The sequence below is a fragment of the Salvia splendens genome, chromosome 2 (genome assembly GCF_004379255.2).
Source record: "Salvia splendens isolate huo1 chromosome 2, SspV2, whole genome shotgun sequence".
NCBI lineage: Eukaryota > Viridiplantae > Streptophyta > Magnoliopsida > Lamiales > Lamiaceae > Salvia > Salvia splendens.
The window spans coordinates 11710041-11730425 of NC_056033.1; the positions used below are offsets into that span (position 1 = coordinate 11710041).

General features: G+C 34.9%; 2 protein-coding genes, 1 long non-coding RNA gene and 1 other non-coding gene across 4 annotated transcripts; 1 reads left to right on the plus strand and 3 right to left on the minus strand.

The window, feature by feature from the left end:
- Positions 1-1065: 1065 nt before the first annotated feature.
- On the minus strand, positions 1066-2582 carry LOC121773756. The gene is made up of 4 exons (XM_042170678.1): positions 2499-2582; positions 1684-2439; positions 1477-1604; positions 1066-1405 (listed from the first exon to the last, which is right to left on the minus strand). Exons 1-4 carry the CDS (start codon positions 2580-2582, stop codon positions 1066-1068), a joined length of 1308 nt encoding a protein of 435 aa, XP_042026612.1.
- A 2096-nt stretch (positions 2583-4678) lies between these two features.
- On the plus strand, positions 4679-5321 carry LOC121771672 (late embryogenesis abundant protein Dc3-like). The gene is made up of 2 exons (XM_042168509.1): positions 4679-4783; positions 4865-5321. Exons 1-2 carry the CDS (start codon positions 4730-4732, stop codon positions 5153-5155), a joined length of 345 nt encoding a protein of 114 aa, XP_042024443.1. The 5' UTR covers positions 4679-4729; the 3' UTR covers positions 5156-5321.
- An 8647-nt stretch (positions 5322-13968) lies between these two features.
- Positions 13969-15855, minus strand: LOC121768687. Its single transcript, XR_006043399.1, has 2 exons — positions 14997-15855; positions 13969-14875 (listed from the first exon to the last, which is right to left on the minus strand). It is a non-coding gene; the product is annotated as an uncharacterized LOC121768687 (long non-coding RNA).
- Positions 15856-18896: 3041 nt separating this feature from the next.
- On the minus strand, positions 18897-18970 carry TRNAV-AAC. The gene has a single exon. It is a non-coding gene; the product is annotated as a tRNA-Val (tRNA).
- Between the last annotated feature and the right edge of the window lie 1415 nt (positions 18971-20385).

Here is a 20385-nt window from a genome sequence, read left to right on the forward strand (position 1 = left end):
CGGATAAGGGTTTTGACGGATCTGAAACTCAGCCTCCGTTTGCCCCCTTTGACGGATCTGATACCAAGCCGCCTTCACGTTCTGTGAACTTGCTGGAAAGCGAATCACCTTCCATTGGTTTGGATGACATCGAGGAAGGAGCAATGCAGTCGGCGGTTGAGCCAAATAGAGAGTACACCAACAATGAAAAAGCTATGTTATTAATCATGTTTCCTTGCATGAAGGATATCGTCTGATTTGTGAGTTTCTTTCTAATTCAGAGCCACCCCTTTTTAGGGTTTGGAGGCTTTTAACTTTAGGAAAATGCAGCATATTTCTGATGTAATCTATGCTTATGTGCATTGCTCCATGTTAATGCGATATTGGTCCATGTTTATGTGATATTGAGGCTGGGGGAAATGTTGATGACTGTGAATGTGATATTGGTCCATGTTTATGTGTATTGAGGCTGGGGGAAATGTTGATGACTGTGAATGTGATATTGGTTCATGTTTATGTGATATTGAGCCACCCCCTATGAAGGGTTTGGAGGCTGATTTGAAGTGGTATTGGTCCATGTTATGTGATATTCAGGCTGGGGGAAATGTTTATGACTACCTTGTGTGATATTGAGGCTGGGGGAAATGTTGATGAATGTGAATGTGTATTAGTGTGGCTGTTGTATTTATACTCTGATGTCCCTATGCATTTGTGTGGATGTTGCAACTATCCTCTGATGTCCCTATGCATTGTGTTGTTGTTTGTATGCCCTAGGATGAACTCTTTCTGAGGGAAATGCAAAAAAAGCCACCCCTATGAAGGGTTTGGAGGCTGATTTGAAGTGATAATACAAAAAATATTCACTAATTACTTACTAGGGTGTACAGTGATGATGTTTATACAAAATGTAGCCTATTTAGCAAAAAAACCACCCCCTATGAAGGGTTTGGAGGCTGATGCCATGTGATGAAACTTTTCTGATGGCAGTAACAAAAAATGCAGCCTATGCACAAAAAAAGAGTTTACATCTTAAACACAAACATATGTTGGTGCTTATACTGTAAACTCCCGCCCCTAAACTTATGTCTAGTACCCTAAAGCATGGTTAAGCCGCCCTATGTCATATGTGTCCCCAGTGTTGTTTTCAGGCAGCTTTAGGTACTCCAAGCTCTCTCTCACCAAACCCTCTTCAACCTGAAGTTGTAAAGGCAGCCCCTCTGTTCTGTGTAATCTGTCCTTGTTTAAATGAGGGATCTTGTAGTCATTCTTCTTTTGCACTTGTAATATTGCTGTCAAACAGCTTTGCAATGTGATGAATACTCTATTCAGAGTCTGTGGTGAGAGTTCTTCAAATGAGGTAAACACATTCCTAAGCAAGTCATCTACACTTGTGGCCATCTTATCATCTTGAAGTGACTGTATTGCCCTGAAATACCCAAGGTCTAACACATTTGTGTCGGGGGGTTGGGTGGTTGGCTAATTAGATGGAATTCAAACCCATCAGTACTAGCAAGTGACTCAAACTGTTGATCAGCAGCTCTAAGGTGAGGTTTGGCATTATCTTGCTGTATGAAAATCTTCTTGCTTGCATTGGCTGGCCATTTGGCCTTGATTGTTGGTATAATCTGGCAATGATATGTGTATGTGACTAAGTGATGACATGATTTATGTCTGATAGCTTTATTGACAGAAAAAGAGGCATACCTGGTTTAGGAGACAAGCTGTCATGACTTCCTTGGTAATTGATTGAATAGGCTTTGTCTCAAGTGTCCCTTCTGTCCTGTTCTTTGAACTTCTTTGGGCTAGTATTTGTTCTGTGAATGGGAATAAGCCTATTTTACCATCGAATATGATTTCTCCATCAGGCCCACAAAGTGGCCTACTGACAGTAGCCATGAACATCACTTTAGTGATGAATCTCTTGGACTTACAGGACTTGTATGGCACATCTTCATCCGGCAAAAGGTAGTATCTATCTGATGTCTTTGTCATGTAGAACCATTTCTCGTCAATATGAACAATGTTGTGCATTGAATGGTAAAGAAGTTTACCTTCAGCTAGTGTTGGCTGAATATGAGAAAGACACCATTTCATCCTTGCAATTTTGTTGGTTTCAGTAAGTGTAGGCTTGATAGCACTTGTGTGAGGTTTCAACTGATTACTCTTAAGAAATCTACCAATTGCTGTCTTGCTTACTTCCATCTTAGAAGCAACCTTCCTTATGGTTGATCTCTCAAGCATGGACATGTTTCTAAACTTGTCTTCATCTAACATGAGTTTATCTTTGTGTTGATAACCTGTTGCTTTGTCTTGCATCATGACATGTTCCCCTCTGTCTATCTGCTGCTTACTGATGTGCCAAATTCTCTCTGCTGTCCTTTTGTGAATATTGAATCTTTTGGATGCCTCTGCAGAAGAACCTCTTGGCAGCACTCCAGCCGTACTTCGATGTAGAAGAAACTGCGCAATGAGGTTTTTTTGTTGGCTAGTCAATTCTAATGTAGGCCGCTGCCATCCACCCTGCCCCTGCCACTGCCACTGCCACTGCCACTGCCCTGCTGCTCCTGATCAGGGTCCAACACCCGGACCACCACATTCTCCATTACCTAATGATGAAAATTTTCTGAGGGTATAATATAAAACCAATAGCTTTTCCTTTTTTTTGTTTTGGTTAGTGGAAGTAACTGAAGAAGAGAAATGAATGTATTTATAGGAGTTGGTAAACACTTTGAAATTCCTTGTACATTTTCCCTCCTTGCTTGTAAAAATTCTCTCCACTAAATGAAATTGGCTTTCCCTCTCTATTTTTGGGAGGAAGTTGAATTACAGTGCAACGTGCCCTCTCTATTTCCATCCTTGCTTTAATTTTTGCAATTACAGTGCAACTTGCACCTTTTTTTCCATTCAATTTTGGGGCAGTTAACATTGACTTTAGTTAATGACTACACAATTAAATTTAATTGAATTGTTTGAGGCAGTGAACATTGAATTTAAATTGAACATTAAATTTAAATTGAACATTGAATTGATTCAATTAAATTTATTACACCAAAAGTCAAAGAGGTCTCACATTCCACTACCTACCTCCATTTACTAGAACAACCATTCAAACACTTCCTTAAAACCCGTGCCGAGTCAAACAACGACTCCTAATCTGGGACGAAGGGAGTAATGATCTGCCTGCTTAGAGCATCCACAACGGAGGATGTCCCGCCAGACGTCGGACCGGCGTACCGGACATCCGCGCGGGACGTCCGCCATTAGGCGAGGGAGAGGCGGAAGAGGACGTTAGTTGCGGACACCGTACATCTGGGCTTTCCGGGACGTCCGTCGTAACGTCCGCGCGGGATCTCCCGATTTTTTATTTTTTTTTTGTAGATGTCCGCCGGGATGTCCGTCATTGTGCAGTGGGATGTCCTTATGACGTGGCAGTGCAGTGGGATGTCCTTATGACGTGACAGTGCAGTGGGAGGTCCTTATGACATGGCAGGAGGTGTTTTTGGGAAGTCCTTCGGGATGTCCGCTGAGACATCCGCACCACTGTGGATGCTTACATTACATAACATATACTAGTACTTAGTAGCAGTGTGCAAAAATAAATTAGTTTAACACTCAGTATTTATCATCACAGTCAGAAATAGTAGTAGTATATTTTTACAACACTCAACACCAAAATATATTAACATTCAGAAAAATGTAATCAAATTTATTCACATGAATATATTCAACTAAGATATTGTTAGAATAATTATAAGATTACATTTAATTCGATATATGTAATATACTTATTTAAATAGACTTATATATGGAATGCTATAAAGTTGTAAGATACACTTACATGTGGAATACTATGTAGAAAGTGATAAACTTTAATTGCTACAAAATTAACGTGTCTCTTGCATTTGATGAGTATATTACTCCACTATTAAGCGTACATCTACATACATGCATACAGAACTTAAACTAATTAAATCTAAATTTGAAGTTAGGCATTCATTAAAATCTACTCCGCACCAAATTAATTAAAATCGCAATGTCCCTAAAATCAAACTATATACTAGTACAACATAATATAGACGTCCAAACAACTGAATCAGGGAATACGTATAATAACAGTTTACGTGTATTGAATATATATCAGTCACTGCACCAAATTAAATTAATCCTTACTTTCTAAAAAGACTCAGCCCCATAATCAGGTATAGACATATCACGTATGCATTCATTAAATTCATCAAATTTAATTGATCATTGCCTTCTAAAGAGACAGCCTTAGGAATAGACTGTAGACATATGCATTCATTAAGTATCGAGTACGTTTATTTTTCTTTCCTATATTTTTTTTTCTTATTTAAAGATGTCCTGCAATGATTTTTTCTGGTGACTTGAATCTCCTATTTATTAGTCATAGGGAAAGCTTCTCACCAATTAAATTAAGCTTCATTATTACCTTCATTGTTGTTTGTATGGTAAAATCAAACTCTCTCACTTTGCAGAATTGAATAACTACCTACGCTTCATAGGGACGAAAGGTTCCAGTTAAAACCTTTCTTGTTGTAGAAACCGAGAACAACTTTTAGTAAATATAATATATATATATATAGGGGTGCATTATAATGATAATCCATATTTATGTGATAACCCTATAACTAAATCTCCACCACACATTTTTAAATCTCCAACAAAACGCAGCGCTATCATCTTCAAATCAAAGTGACACATATATTTTCACTCAAATCATCCCAAAAAAATGTCTTCTCACGAGCAAAGCTACAGAGCTGGTGAAGCCAAGGGCCATGCTCAGGCAACTCTCTCTGTCTCACGATTCCTCATATCACCATTTTTCATTATTTTAATTAAATAAAATGTTTAAAAATAATTGCAGGAGAAAACCGGGCGTGCGATGGACACGGTGAAGGACAAGGCCCAGGCGGCGAGGGACAAGGCCTCGGAGGCCGCAGACACAACGAGGGACAAGGCGTCGGAGATGGCAGAATCGGGCAGGGAGACTGCGGCGGCGGGGAAGGAGAAAACGGGAGGGCTTTTGCAGAAGACCGGGGAGCAGGTGAAGGGGATGGCGCAGGGCGCTGCCGATGCGGTGAAGCACACTTTCGGGATGGCGGAAGAGGAGGATAAAGAAGATGTGTTTAAGAAGAGAGATACTACTAATTATTAAGTATTTTGTTTGTTTTTAAAGTCTCTCATTAGCCTTCTCCGATGCAACTGCAATCCTATTTCCCCTTCTAACTCAAAGTATCATTTAACAGTTCCTTTTTTGCAATGTTTCAATTGAGTCACACTCTTGTATTTCTATTTGAATTATAGATAATATGTTACAATCACAAAGTATCATTGTATCAACTCAAAGTATCATTCTATCCGGTAAAACTATCATTCTATCCGCCAAAACTATCATTTTATGTACGTACCTGCAAATAAGTAAAAGTATCATTGTATCAACTCAAAGTATCATTCTATCCGCCAAAATTATCATTTTATGTACATACCTACAAATCAGTAAAAGTATCATTGTATCAACTCAGAGTATCATTCTATCCGGCAAAACTATCATTCTATCCGCCAAAACTATCATTTTATGTACATACCTACAAATAAGTAAAAGTATCATTGTATCAACTTAGAGTGTCATTCTATCCGCCAAAACTATCATTGTATCCGCCAAAACTATCATTTTATGTACATACCTACAAATTTATTCTTCAATATTTATCCGCCAAAAATATCATTTTATGTATATCAACTCAGATTTTATTCTTCAATATTTCGTACTGACATTTTATTTTTTATTTTTTGTCGAAGGAACTTCTAATTAATTTGTTCTTCAATGTGAATTTCTCGTGTTCTAGGTGTATATTATAAATTTGATCTTGTGTTCTAGTTTTATTATTTATTATTTATTTAGAAATTTTTTTATATCTAATCAGCGTATTCTTTTAGCATTTTATTTTGATTTTAATTAGTAGTTTGCTTATCACGATTTATAAATTCATACTATAATTTTTTAAATTCGCTTTTTATCAATAAAAATTTATTAAAATCGAAACACTTCACTCTTGTTCAGAAAATACTTCACTCTTGTTCACAAAACACATCACTCTTATTCAGAAAACACATCACTCTTATTCTGATTTTACTTCACTCTTGTTCACAAAACACTTCACTCTTGTTCACAAAACACATCACTCTTGTTCAGAAAACACTTCACTCTTTTTCACAAAACACATCACTTTTGTTCAGAAAACACTTCACTCTTGTTCACAAAACACATCACTCTTATTATGATTTCACTTCACTCTTAGATTTTTTGCTGATAAAATGATACTTTTGCATCATAAAATGATAGTTTGAGGGGATAAAATGATAGTTTCAAATGATAAAATGATACTTTTGCATGATAAATTGATTGTTTCAGTTCTTTGGTTGGATAAAATGATAGTTTCGAGGAATAAAAAGATAGTTTTAGTGGGTAAAATGATAGGTTTAGTGATAAAATGATATTGTTTGGAACAATAGGGGAAGACTTCATTGATGTCTATGAATCAGCTCAATATCATAAGAATCAAACGATTTGGTGATCAAGTTGGTGGAAATATTGCCACCAGAGGCGCTGGCCCTCAAGGATTCCAGTGGAGAAACTGCCTTACACAATGCTGCCATTGTTGGAAATACAGTGGTGGCAACTGCTTTGGTTGAAAGAAATCCAAATTTACTGCATATTGTGAACGATTATGATGACTTGCCAGTGGTGATAGCAGCTGCAAATTACCATAAGAAAACGTTAGAATATTTGATATTGCAGCACGATATTATTTTATCCTCTGCGCTTTTTTTAGGAAGTAAATCTAAGTTTGAATCTCAGCCACAAGATTAGAAAATATGTGTGGTCCAGATTTGGTTATAGGGTTATCACACAAATTGGGAGTTATCATATGATCACAACTCTATATATATATATATATATATATATATATATATATATATATATATATATATATATAGGGGAGCGTTATTCTCCTTTTCACATCTTAGATCCTTTTTCCTTCTTAATATTACTCATTAGATCTAAGGCATCAACGGATCAGATTGATTCTATAAAACTGGTTCCGTGTTGCATTATAGAAGGTGGTTGTATGCATTACAGGGTTATTATTGACATTTGATGGAAAAGTAACTGCCGCATTTTGGTATCTGCGAATAATGCACCACATGGTCACGAGTAATGCATATAATTGACTATATAATGCACAATATGTGAACTGCAATGCATACGAAGAAGATGTACCATGTTATGATGTTTGGACACACGTTTCTTGTTTCCCCTAAGGGTTTAATAAGCTTAGGGGCTAGGGTATAGTACGTAGACATGTATGTAATCTTCACATGGTAACGAGTAATGGATATATTTGACTATATAATGCACAATTTTGTGAACTGCAATGCATACGAACAAGATGTGCTGTGTTATGATGTTTGACACACGTTTCTTGTTTCCCCTAAGGGTTTAATAAGCTTAGGGGCTAGGGTATAGTACGTACGCATTAATAACAAATTATAAAACGATACGAATAATTCACCAAATTGTCACGAGTAATGGATGTTATTAACTATATAATGCACAATATGTGAACTGCAATGCATACGAATAAGATGTACCATGTTATGACCCTTAAGGGAAACAAGAAACGTGTGTCAAACATCATAACATGGTACATCTTATTCGTATGCATTGCAGTTCACATATTGTGCATTATATAGTTAATAACATCCATTACTCGTGACAATTTGGTGAATTATTCGTATCGTTTTATAATTTGTTATTAATGCGTACGTACTATACCCTAGCCCCTAAGCTTATTAAACCCTTAGGGGAAACAAGAAACGTGTGTCAAACATCATAACACAGCACATCTTGTTCGTATGCATTGCAGTTCACAAAATTGTGCATTATATAGTCAAATATATCCATTACTCGTTACCATGTGAAGATTACATACATGTCTACGTACTATACCCTAGCCCCTAAGCTTATTAAACTCTTAGGGGAAACAAGAAACGTGTGTCAAACATCATAACACAACACATCTTGTTCGTATGCATTGCAGTTCACATATTGTGCATTATATAGGCAATTATATGCATTACTCGTGACCATGTGGTGCATTATTCGTAGCGGTTTCTAGCCATTATTAGATTACTATTGTACCCTCATAATGCACAAAATAGGACAAATAATGCAACACAGGATTAATTACCCAATGTTGATCTTGACCGTCCATTTCTCTAATCTAATGGCTGATATTAAGAAGGAAAAAGGAGGAAATATAGGAAAAGGAAATGAATACATCCCTATATATATATATATATATATATATATATATATATATATATATATATATATATGGGTGCATTATAATGATAACTACAATTTGTGTGATAACCCTATAACTAAATCTCCACCACACATTTTAAAAATACGTGGTCTGGATTTAATCTAACAAAACTATCATTTTATCAAATAAAACTATCATATTTCGGATATATTAAGGGCAAAATTGTCATTTCGTTATTAAATTGGGTGGGTAAGAAGAAAACGTGAATTAAACACTGCATTCAATTTCTCTCACACTCAAACCCCCCGAATCGCATTTCAAACCCTTGCTTCTTCAGTTTCGAAGGAAAAATCATCCAAATTCTGGAATATGTCGAAGGAAAACGCTCAAGCATCATCGAAGGAAGGCTGGATGAAGCTTATTACTTATTTCACTTTTGTTTTTGCTCGATTTTATCATTTTTCCAGAGATTCTCATTTTTTTTAGATTCTATAGTTTTTTAGTGTAGATTTAGAGTTACATATGACAGCATGATGAATTTACTTTGAATTTACTTCATACTTGGTTTTGTATCAACAATTCATACCTTATTCCATGATGAATTATTGTTTTAAATTATAAAATGATAGTTTCAGGGGATAAAATGATAGTTTCAAATGATAAAATGATACCAGGGATAGAAATCAGCTGCTTCTACTATTGTATTGAATTTCATACCAATCATTGGCTTCAAGGCATCATCACAAACAAGAATGTACATACCTACAAATCAGTAAAACTATCATTTTATCAACTCAGAGTATCATTCTATCCGGCAAAACTATCATTTTATCAACTCGGAGTATCATTCTATCCGGCAAAACTATCATTTTATCAATTCAGAGTATCATTCTATCCGGCAAAACTATCATTGTATGGAGTAAACCTAACATTTATAAGCTAAAAGTATCATGTTAACACATAATCGGCAATGCATAATATAATTACGTAATATCATGAACTGATTTGTTGCCCAGTTTACGAATGCCAAAACCAACTGAACGAGCATAATGTTCATAGAAATCAGCTGCTTCTACTAATGTAATGAATTTCATACCAATAATTGGCTTCAAAGCATCATCACAAACAGGAATGTACATACCTACAAATCAATAAAACTATCATTTTATCAACTCAGAGTATCATTCTATCCGGCAAAACTATCATTTTATCAACTCAAAGTATCATTCTATCCGGCAAAACTATCATTGTATGCAGAAATGTACATACCTACAAATCAATAAAACTATCATTTTATCAACTCAGGGTATCATTCTATCCGCCAAAACTATCATTTTATCAACTCAGAGTATCATTCTATCCGGCAAAACTATCATTTTATCAACTCAGAGTATCATTCTATCCGGCAAAACTATAATTCTATGCATTAAACCTAACATTTATAAGCCAAAAGTATCATGTTAACACATAATCGGCAATGCATAATATGTCATTTTGTCAGGTTAAAGTATCATTTTATCAACTTATATGCAAAATTGAAAACATCTTCCCGGTCACAATTATCCGAGAAATATGGAAACAAAATCTGGAGATTATGGAATAATGAACTAAATCGGAAGAAAATCTGGAGCCTATTTAAATAAAATAGGCGAGAAATATGGAAACAAAAACGCTGAGAAGAGAGAATCGAACTGAGAGAGAGTTAAAGAATGGAGCGAAATTCAGAAATTAAATGAGGGAAATGACATATTTACCCTATGCGCCTTTATTATGAAGTAAATCTAAGTTTGAATCTCAGCCACAAGATTAGAAAATATGTGTGATTCAGATTTGGTTATAGAGTTATTACGTGATTTGGGGGTTATCATATGATCACAACTCTCTCTCTCTCTCTATATATATATATAGGGGAGCGTTATTCTCCTTTTCACATCTTAGATCATTTTTCCTTCTTAATATTACGCGTTAGATCTAAGGCCTCAACGGATCAGATTGATTCTATAAAACTGGTTCCGTGTTGCATTATAGAAGGTGGTTGTATGCATTACAGGGTTATTATTGACATTTGACGGAAAAGTAACTGCCACATTTTGGTATCTGTGAATAATGCACCACATGGTCACGAGTAATGCATATAATTGACTATATAATGCACAATATGTGAACTGCAATGCATACGAATAAGATGTATCATGTTATGATGTTTGGACACACGTTTCTTGTTTCCCCTAAGGGTTTAATAATCTTAGGGGCTAGGGTATAGTACGTAGACACGTATGTAATTGACTATATAATGCACAATTTGTGAACTGCAATGCATACGAACAAGATGTGTTGTGTTATGATGTTTGACACACGTTTCTTGTTTCCCTAAGGGTTTAATAAGCTTAGGGGCTAGGGTATAGTACGTACGCATTAATAACAAATTATAAAACGATACGAATAATTCACCAAATTGTCACGAGTAATGGATGTTATTAACTATATAATGCACAATATGTGAACTGCAATGCATACGAATAAGATGTACCATGTTATGATGTTTGACACACGTTTCTTGTTTCCCTAAGGGTTTAATAAGCTTAGGGGCTAGGGTATAGTACGTAGATATTACTAACAAATTGTTGTTATTGGAATATACGTATGAGCATTATTTGGTTTAGGTAGTGCATTATGTAGCTATTAATTATCATTATCTCAGTATATTATGCATTATTAGAGGTATTGTGTATATGGGTTAATCAACAGATTGAAGATTACATACGTGCATTTAGTAATGTCTACGTACTATACCCTAGCCCCTAAGCTTATTAAACCCTTAGGGGAAACAAGAAACGTGTGTCAAACATCATAACATGGTACATCTTATTCGTATGCATTGCAGTTCACATATTGTGCATTATATAGTTAATAACATCCATTACTCGTGACAATTTGGTGAATTATTCGTATCGATTTATAATTTGTTATTAATGCGTACGTACTATACCCTAGCCCCTAAGCTTATTAAACCCTTAGGGGAACAAGAAACGTGTGTCAAACATCATAACACAGCACATCTTGTTCGTATGCATTGCAGTTCACAAATTGTGCATTATATAGTCAATTATATCCATTACTCGTTACCATGTGAAGATTACATACGTGTCTATGTACTCTACCCTAGCCCCTAAGCTTATTAAACCCTTAGGGGAAACAAGAAACGTGTGTCCAAACATCATAACATGGTACATCTTATTCGTATGCATTGCAGTTCACATATTGTGCATTATATAGTCAATTATATGCATTACTCGTGACCATGTGGTGCATTATTCGTAGCGGTTTCCAGCCATTATTAGATTACTATTGTACCCTCATAATGCACTAAATAGGACAAATAATGCAACACGGGATTAATTACCCAATGTTGATCTTGACCGTCCATTTCTCTAATCTAATGACTGATATTAAGAAGGAAAAAGGAGGAAATATAGGAAAATGAAATGAATACATCCCTATATATATATATATATATATATATATATATATATATATATATGTGTGTGTGTGTGTGTGTGTGTGTGAATACATCCCTATATATATAGGAATGTGATCAAATGCAAACTCATATATTGTACAAACTCAAAACTATGATCTGGACCGTTAAAAATATCAACAGACGACAAAATAGTAGCAACAGAAAATGTCAACACAGTGTCAACAGTTGATTCTGTGTTGATATTTTGTTGACATTTTCTATAGCTACTATTTTGTCATCTATTGATATTTTTTAACGGTACAGATCATAATTTTGAGTTTGTACAATATATGAGTTTGCATTTTATCACTACTATATATATATATATATATGTATATATGTGGTTTTAATCTATCAAAAGAGGCCCCTAAGTACCAAAATACAGCTCAATTATCAACCGTTCGATTTAATATTTAAGGGCTACGATTTGTCGTAAAAGTTGTTTCTTTTGTGTCATAACAAGTTCGGATTAGGTCATATGAGGGTATTTGCGGGATTGCAAATAAGTGGAACCGTCGTTTCCATTATTAGTGGGCAGATTTAATGGGAGTGATTAAATTTATTTATTATGCGAATTTTATAGGATTCAACAAAAGATATATCATCAAAACTTAATACGTGTGGGAGTGAAATTGAAGAGAACGATTGAACCCCTGCTCTGAAACCCTATTCTTTCAACAATTACTCTCCACTGATTTCTATTTCACGGCGTCTACAACAATGGTGGAAACTCGGGGGGTCTGAAACCGAGAGCAAAGATGGAGAGGTTAAGGGTTTTTCTTGTTGCGCATTTTTGTGATTTGCTATAATCTGCGTGAACTGAAGTTCGTTTCTCATGTTTTTGAGGAGTTTATGAACGCGTGCCTTGGAAAGAAGAAAATCGAACCCAAAAAGGACCCTCCAAAAGGTATTATGTGGTCAATTGTATTTTTTAGGAAGAATTCTCTCTAGAAATCGTCGCATTTAATCGATTGCGAATACAAACAATTAAACAACGAATATGGTTTTGGGGCTGTCGGAAAACAATTTTTTTGTTGACATTGTCGGTCATTCTTATTTTGGAATAAGTTGGAAATTCGAAATTCGAACATAAACAGGTTTAGAAGAAGGGCTGAGGAACATCTGATGAAATTACTATTAATTTTATGTGACTGTGGGCTTTCTGAATGATTTTTTGTGAACAATCACATTTCTGTACAGTAAATATGTTGATTTCCTATGGTCAGTAAAACCATGACCTATTTGTTGCTAATAAATGGCATATTTATCAGGTTAATAAATTGTTTTGTTGTTGTAACCGAGTTTATACAGAAATGACCTGAATTTTGATATTAAATGACGTAATAGGCATGTAAATATGGCATATTTATTTTCTAATATAATTGTTCAGATATTACTATGCTTTTATTACGAATTATGCTGGAGTATGTATTCATTGTACTTTATATGTTGTTATGTGTATCCTATTTGTGTTATCAGGGCAACTAGAAAAGGAGGGATCAACAAAGTGTGCAGCAACTGAAACTACTAATGTTGGGAGCAAGTATACAACAGAAAATGTGAAATGTAGTAATTAGAAATGAAATGTTTTGGAATTACTTTACATATTATTATCTAGATAATATTATGATGTATTTTGACGTTCGGTAAGTAAATGACTCATTCAAGGTATTGTCATGCTCTAAATTGATTTGATGGCCACTTTGTGATTTTAGGGCCAACGGAAAAGGCGTTGTCAGAAAAGGGTCTAGCATCGGACACTGCAGATATTCATGACACTGCAGATATTCATGGCCGGTTACATTGGTTATTTTATTCACCAATTGGAATGAGGGACTTTAGAATTTTCCATTCATCACCTAGTTTTTTGTAGTTTAGATACGTCATTGGATTTTATGTTTGACATTTTATTATATGTAATTTAAGAGAACATGGTTTGATTCCTCAGTTGTAACGTCCCGCTAAAACGATATTATTAGAAACAATAATGTTGGCGTAATTATACACATATAAGTGACTTTTTGCGTAATTAATTTCGAACTACGATAGAGGGTTGTTTACGATAGATCGTCGTTGTTGTTTGTTTGACGTTAGGTAAGTGAAAAGAACACGTAAATATATTTCACCTATTAGAATATAATAAATTTAAATAAATAAATAAGATCTCAAAATCAAAATTTTAATGTCCGATACATCCAATAAAAGACCAACAAAAATTTAATTTAATACATCTTTCGTTCTAAAGAAAATCGGGTACATCAACGAGAACAGCTCCGAATTGGAATTGGATTTTTTTTCCTGCACCAAATCAAACAATAAGCAAATAAAATTTTCTTTCTAAATGATTAATCTAATGCAATAATAATAGTAACTCAATCTGATGTGATGCCGATCCTTTAGGATAGATCTTCTGACATATCATTTATTACTGTATTCAGTGTTAGCAGAGAAACATTAAATGTCCTGACAAAAGGAGAATGATTAGGGAAAGTATGTTGGCAACATGCTGCCAACAACTTGCTGCCCACGTCTCTTGCAACTTTTTTTTACATATGGATAGATATAACAATCACTTCCACCCCTATCACAATCAAGCTTTCCAAAGAGTTCACAATCAAGCTTTCCAAAGAATTCGCATAGGATGGAGGAATGAGAGTTGATTTAGGATCAAGTTCCCCACATCCAACAACACTTCGTCCCCACATCAAAAAAGGTAACCCCAAGCCTCCTTTCTTTTTCTTTATGCACATACATCAAATTACAGTAGGAATGAAAATAGAAACACATGCTAGGTAACCACTATACCACATTTTATATCAGGGACTGCAAAATTCACCAAAACTTGTTGAATGCTAAAACCTAAATTTTTCCCCCAACTGTTGAATGATAGAAATAACATAGGGCAGCTAGAAATGCTTATCTTAGGAGATGAATCTGCCGAATAACTTCTGGCAACGAGCTCGGCACTCCGTCGCCAACAATCATCAACCAACGCTCCGAAAGCCACTGCTTTCATTCCTTGAATCTGGAAATTTTGGAATGTAATTAACAAAGTTATTATAAAAAAAATATATTTAAAATATAATCTTTAAAATAATAATAATAATAATAATTAAAATTAAAAGAGAGGGGATGGAGAAACGAACTTCCGACCACCTATCTGTCGGGAACCGCGTCGGCGGCTGGAGGGGAGGTTCTCGGTGATGGCGGCGGGGACGCGAACCCGCGACGACGGCGGACCCGCAGCGGTGGCAGCGGTGCGGCGAATCTGAACCGAAGGAGAGGGACTGACCGAGAGAGGGAGGCTGCTCCGGGAGAGAAAGGGGGGTGAAGGGAGAAAGAAAGAAGGAGGAAGAAGGACCACCGTCGGAGGTGGCGGTGGCGCGACGGCGGCACCGGAGGGAGGCTGGCGGCGACGATGTGTGAGAGGGAGGGAGGCTGCTGTTCATTGTTCATGAATGAGGGAGGAAGAAGACTTGGATATTTTTTTTAACGTAGGTTTTCTCTTTTTAGGCTTAAGGGTTGGGCTAGTTTTTCTTTCATTTGGGCTAGAGAATTTAATGTTTTGGGGCCACCAATTTAATTAGAATTGGGCTAATGATAATTCATTTGGGTTGAATTAGTGAAAAGAATGAATCTGGGCCCAACTCCTTTTAATAGAGGAAATTGCAGTAATGTATTTTAGTTCAGTTTCGAAAATAGAATTAATTTTGGAGGAATTTAATATAAAATTTTAGCCTAAGTTTAAATTAAGGTTCCATTAATATTTTTATATGGTTTTGTGTAGCTAAGTGAAAATAATTGATTTTTCAATTTATTTTAGAGTTTTGGTTAAGAGTAAAATTTTCAAAGTAAAAAGATACATAGATCCAATTTAATCGAAGCCCGAAAATAGTGAATGAAGACGCAAGTAAAGTCGAAACGAAAGATTCAAGTGCAGGGAATTAAACGATCAAGGTGAGCTTTCTTATACTAAAATACAAATCGTATTATATGAAAACTCGAACACATGTTCGTGATTTATAAAGATGTTGTCTTGCCATAAATGTTTTGTGTATGATGCCTATCTGTTTGGCTAAGGCCAAGTGAATTATGAATGATGATATATGTGAATCGATTCGATTTTGAGACCTGGTAGGGTGGTGTCCCTACTTGGAACCTCTGACCGTGAACGGTAGAGAAGGTGACCGTGGAAGGTGGCCAACTTCCCGGCACATGGAAACCTCTGACATGTTGGGCATAGAAGGTGACCGTGCGAGAACACCATCTCGACGGCACAATGCGATCAGATATGGCTAAGTACAGGAAAAAGGGACTGCAGTCCAATGTGAATATTTTAGTAAGCTCGGGCCTTTTCAATAAACCCCCGAGTGTTACTGTGATGATGGTTTGACAATATTTTCAAATGTATATTTGTATTTTTCGGCAATGTGTTCACTGAGTACTTTTGTACTCAGCCCTGCATATAATTCTAAATGTGCAGATTGAGCTGCGAAGTGGTGGAGGAAGTGCTATTGAGACAAGACATTTAATTCAGTCAGATTTTGACTCTCGCAGGTTCATGTCTTCATACATGGAACCGCGTTCATTTGCTTCCGTTGTGCATCTTAAAAGACTCAAGTCTATTTTGTTCAAAACTCTGATATTTTGAAATTTTTACAAATAATTACTCGAATTTTCATGATCGGGTATCTTTTCTGCTATGTATCAGCACTTGATTAGTCATGTCTCGTAACCAATGTTTGATTTTATTTTCCCTAAATTCTTTTCCCGCTTCTTATACCCCCACCCCTAGTCACAGTTCCCCGACTATGCTATCCTTAGCAAGTGCGGTCGTGAAATCAGTAAAACTTCATTGCATCTTGATATTGTGAGTTTGCTTTAGTTATTAATGTGACAAATTAATTGTATCTATAAGGGTCATTGTTATATGAAAATGTCTGGGGCTTGAAAAACTGAATACAAGTCATTCTTTTATAAATTATATAGCATAATAATGGCATATTCAAGCCATATCATCTATCACAACATAGCAACGGTAAAAATGAGTCATAATAGAACATAAAAAAGGTATATACGAGTCATAAAATATGCTATCACAACATACCCACCGAACCATACCCATATGTCATTTTTAGACAATATGGAGGTCATTCTTAGTCGATTTTAGGTCATGATAGTAAACATGACCTAAAATTATCTAAAAATGACATCAGCATTTTTCAAATCCGGATTTTATCATATGACCTAAAACAAACTAAAAATGTCTTACAATGACCTATAACAAGCTAACAATGACAGGTTCAACAGTTCGGTCTTTAAGATTGGTTTCGAGATTGATCACTATTCTATGCTACAAATATATGCAAAAAACATAGTTGAAGATTTAAACAATGATGATGGATGACATATAACGAAGAACATAACAATGAGATGATTGAGTCATAACAGTAACATAAAATAGAATATTTATTGAATAACTAATTGATAACATTTAAATGAAAACCAATCAATAAAATTGACCTCCATAAATCGTATTATCTACACTTTCATCATTGTTACCATGCGGGTACTGGGAGTGATCCTATTTCCATTTAAGAAGGTCTCGAAAGAAATAAATATGCAAAATCACTAATAAATTCTAAGAAAAATCAATAACTAAGATTACAGGTGAATAGACAAATCATCAATGGAGTGATGAAGGAGAAGAAGTCGCATGACAATCTGGTACATAATATATACACGATTAATTCAAATTGAGGATGAAATAAAAACTTGTAGACAGTTGTAGAAATAGTCGTACGACGATGATGAAAAGTTCGCAAAAGTGAAGTCTGGGTTAGAGTTAACCGTTATTTAAAGATGAAGATGATAAAATCGACTAATTTATTCGATAAAATTGATTCTGGTGAAGAAAATGAATCATGGTTAATAATTTTTCACGAAGATATGGAGTGGGAGAAAAAAATCTTAATTGAAATAAGAATATTGCATGATTGTAGGAATTACCATAACAAGAGGAATAATGATGTACCAAAATTAGCCTTCAATGTTTTATTTTTAATTTAAAATGGATGAGAAATCAAATTAAAATAGTCATCAGATCTAATCCTAAGATGAAAAAACCGTCTAATCCTAAGGTTAAAATTTGGTCTGTATTTCTTTATTTAAATGGATTCTTGTTTGGATCAAAATCATATATATATATATAGGGATGTATTCATTTCCTTTTTGTACCCCTATGATGAATCATGAATGTACACCTAATCTGAATTCTAAAAGGGCATAGTTGGTTTTTTAACCTACTTCTAATGAGTAGTGATCTAGGGAAACACTAGTTAAATGTATAACTAGATATCATGAAGTTAGTTCACTATAAGAATGATTTAGTTCACTACACGAAGGAGTGAACCAAAACACCATTACAGTGAGCTAAATAAATCCTTCACGGAGTAAATACTTCACTATAATGGTATTTTGATTCATTTCTTGTTTTCAAATTCATATTGTGAACTAAAACGCTCATACAGTCAATAAGATCGTTTTGTTCTAATGACTGATATTTATTCTCTAGTTATATACTTAATATTAGTTATACATGGGTCATGATACATGTATTCCTTCTCATATTGTAGTGTTCAATTATCACCAAATTCCCTATGATGCTTTTGTTGAATTCAATTCATCACTAATAAATTTACGATCATTAATCGGGAAGCCAAATTTAAGAATTCTGAGGAAATTAGGTAAAAACAACAAAAATGGACCTTTTGTAAAATTATTGGGTTTTATCTATTGTATGGCACGAGTGATCATGGTATTATTATATTTGGTACAAGTGAAATAAAATATGTTTGGTCCTTTGCTTAGTAATGACTAGTAAGTGCTTGAATGCCTGAAATAATAGGTTTATATTTTGTGTGCACAACAAAAGGCTGATGAGATATTCGTGTTGGAAGACTTTATAATTCTATAAAAGCATTCATTTTTGGTTGATGTGTGCGCTTTGATGAGAGACTCATGGACTGTAATAACAAAACACGAAATGGCTTCGCCCGGACTCGAACCGGAGACCTTCAGTGTGTTAGACTGACGTGATAACCAACTACACCACGAAACCTTACTTGTCATTGTTATTTGTTCAATATTTATATAATTATCTAACAATGCACGAGTCAAAACAAGGATAGATTATATAGTTATAAAAGTGGTGGAGAGCGCGAATATATAAGCTTCTTTTATATCCCAATAATTGAAGTTTATAACTTCTCTGCCACCATTATTATTCTTAATCTGGCATTCTCTTTCTCTTAGGGTTCCAAAACCCCAATCTTCAGCTGTTATTATTTGCTTAATTATTATTCTGCTAAAATTATAAACTTTAGCCTCCTTATAAGTTTTGAAATGCCTGATTTCACAAGCTCCCATACTTGTCAGGAATTCTTCGTAAAAAATTCTTTTTTTATAAGCAGGAGCAGCATATGATGCCGTATCCATATAACGCTGCATAAGCTTCCAAGGCTCTTTTTCCCATTTAAGGTCATGAGTTTCAAGGAAGACAATGATATCTTTGAAGGGAGAAGGAATATACTTTTCTTTCTCTTCTGATGAAGTTATTACCTCAGCATAGGATGTTGAACCTTGTACTTTATTAGCCCAAGATGATGAGGTTCCCTCAGTATCCTTTTTTGAGTTCAGATATTCCTGAACTTTCTGAAGTAATTCTGGATTATCTTCCAGTTGGTCGATACCTGTGATATTTTCCTTAAAAAGTTTCTTATTACCATGCTGAATGATGGGGATTCCACCTCCTCTTCCTTTATAAAAGGAAGGGTATTGGCTCCTTTGGCCTTTTCCTCTGGGGAGCATAACTACAAAATGAAACATTTTAGGTTAAACCAATGAGAATAATTATATTAATTTTTCTATTACAATCTCTTATAAGTCTTCTGAGATTAAGAGCTTCCTCCAAGATAGGTCTGAGGGAAGTAGACGGGGACCATCTTCTAATATAATACCTTTGTCTATCAAGTTCTTCTATTCTAATCTTATAATTTAAAATCATATTTTGGAGATCACGAATCTCCTGGTTAACCATTAGTAATAAATTCTCTAGTTAGGAAATCGGGTAAATTATTGTCCGATCCTTTTTTATATATAATTTCAAAATCAAAAGGAGCAAGTTGCGCTTGCCATCTAGCAAACATCTGTTTAGAAACATCGTGCTTAAAATCTTTATTAAACAAAAATTTTGCTGCCTGGCAATCTGTTTTTATTAAAAAAACTCTTATTATATAAATCGTCTTGAAATTTCAAAACGCATTTAAGGATAGCCAGGATTTCTTTAACAACCGTAGCATAGTTCTTTTGACTATTATTCTATTTTCCCGAGTAAAATCTAACAAGATATTCTTGTTTATCTTTGGGATCAATTTGTTTAAGGATGCCTCCATATCCTATATTTGAGGCATCGGTTTCTATAATTTTTTCCCAATCCGGATTGGCAATTAAGAGACAAGGGATATTTTTAACCTT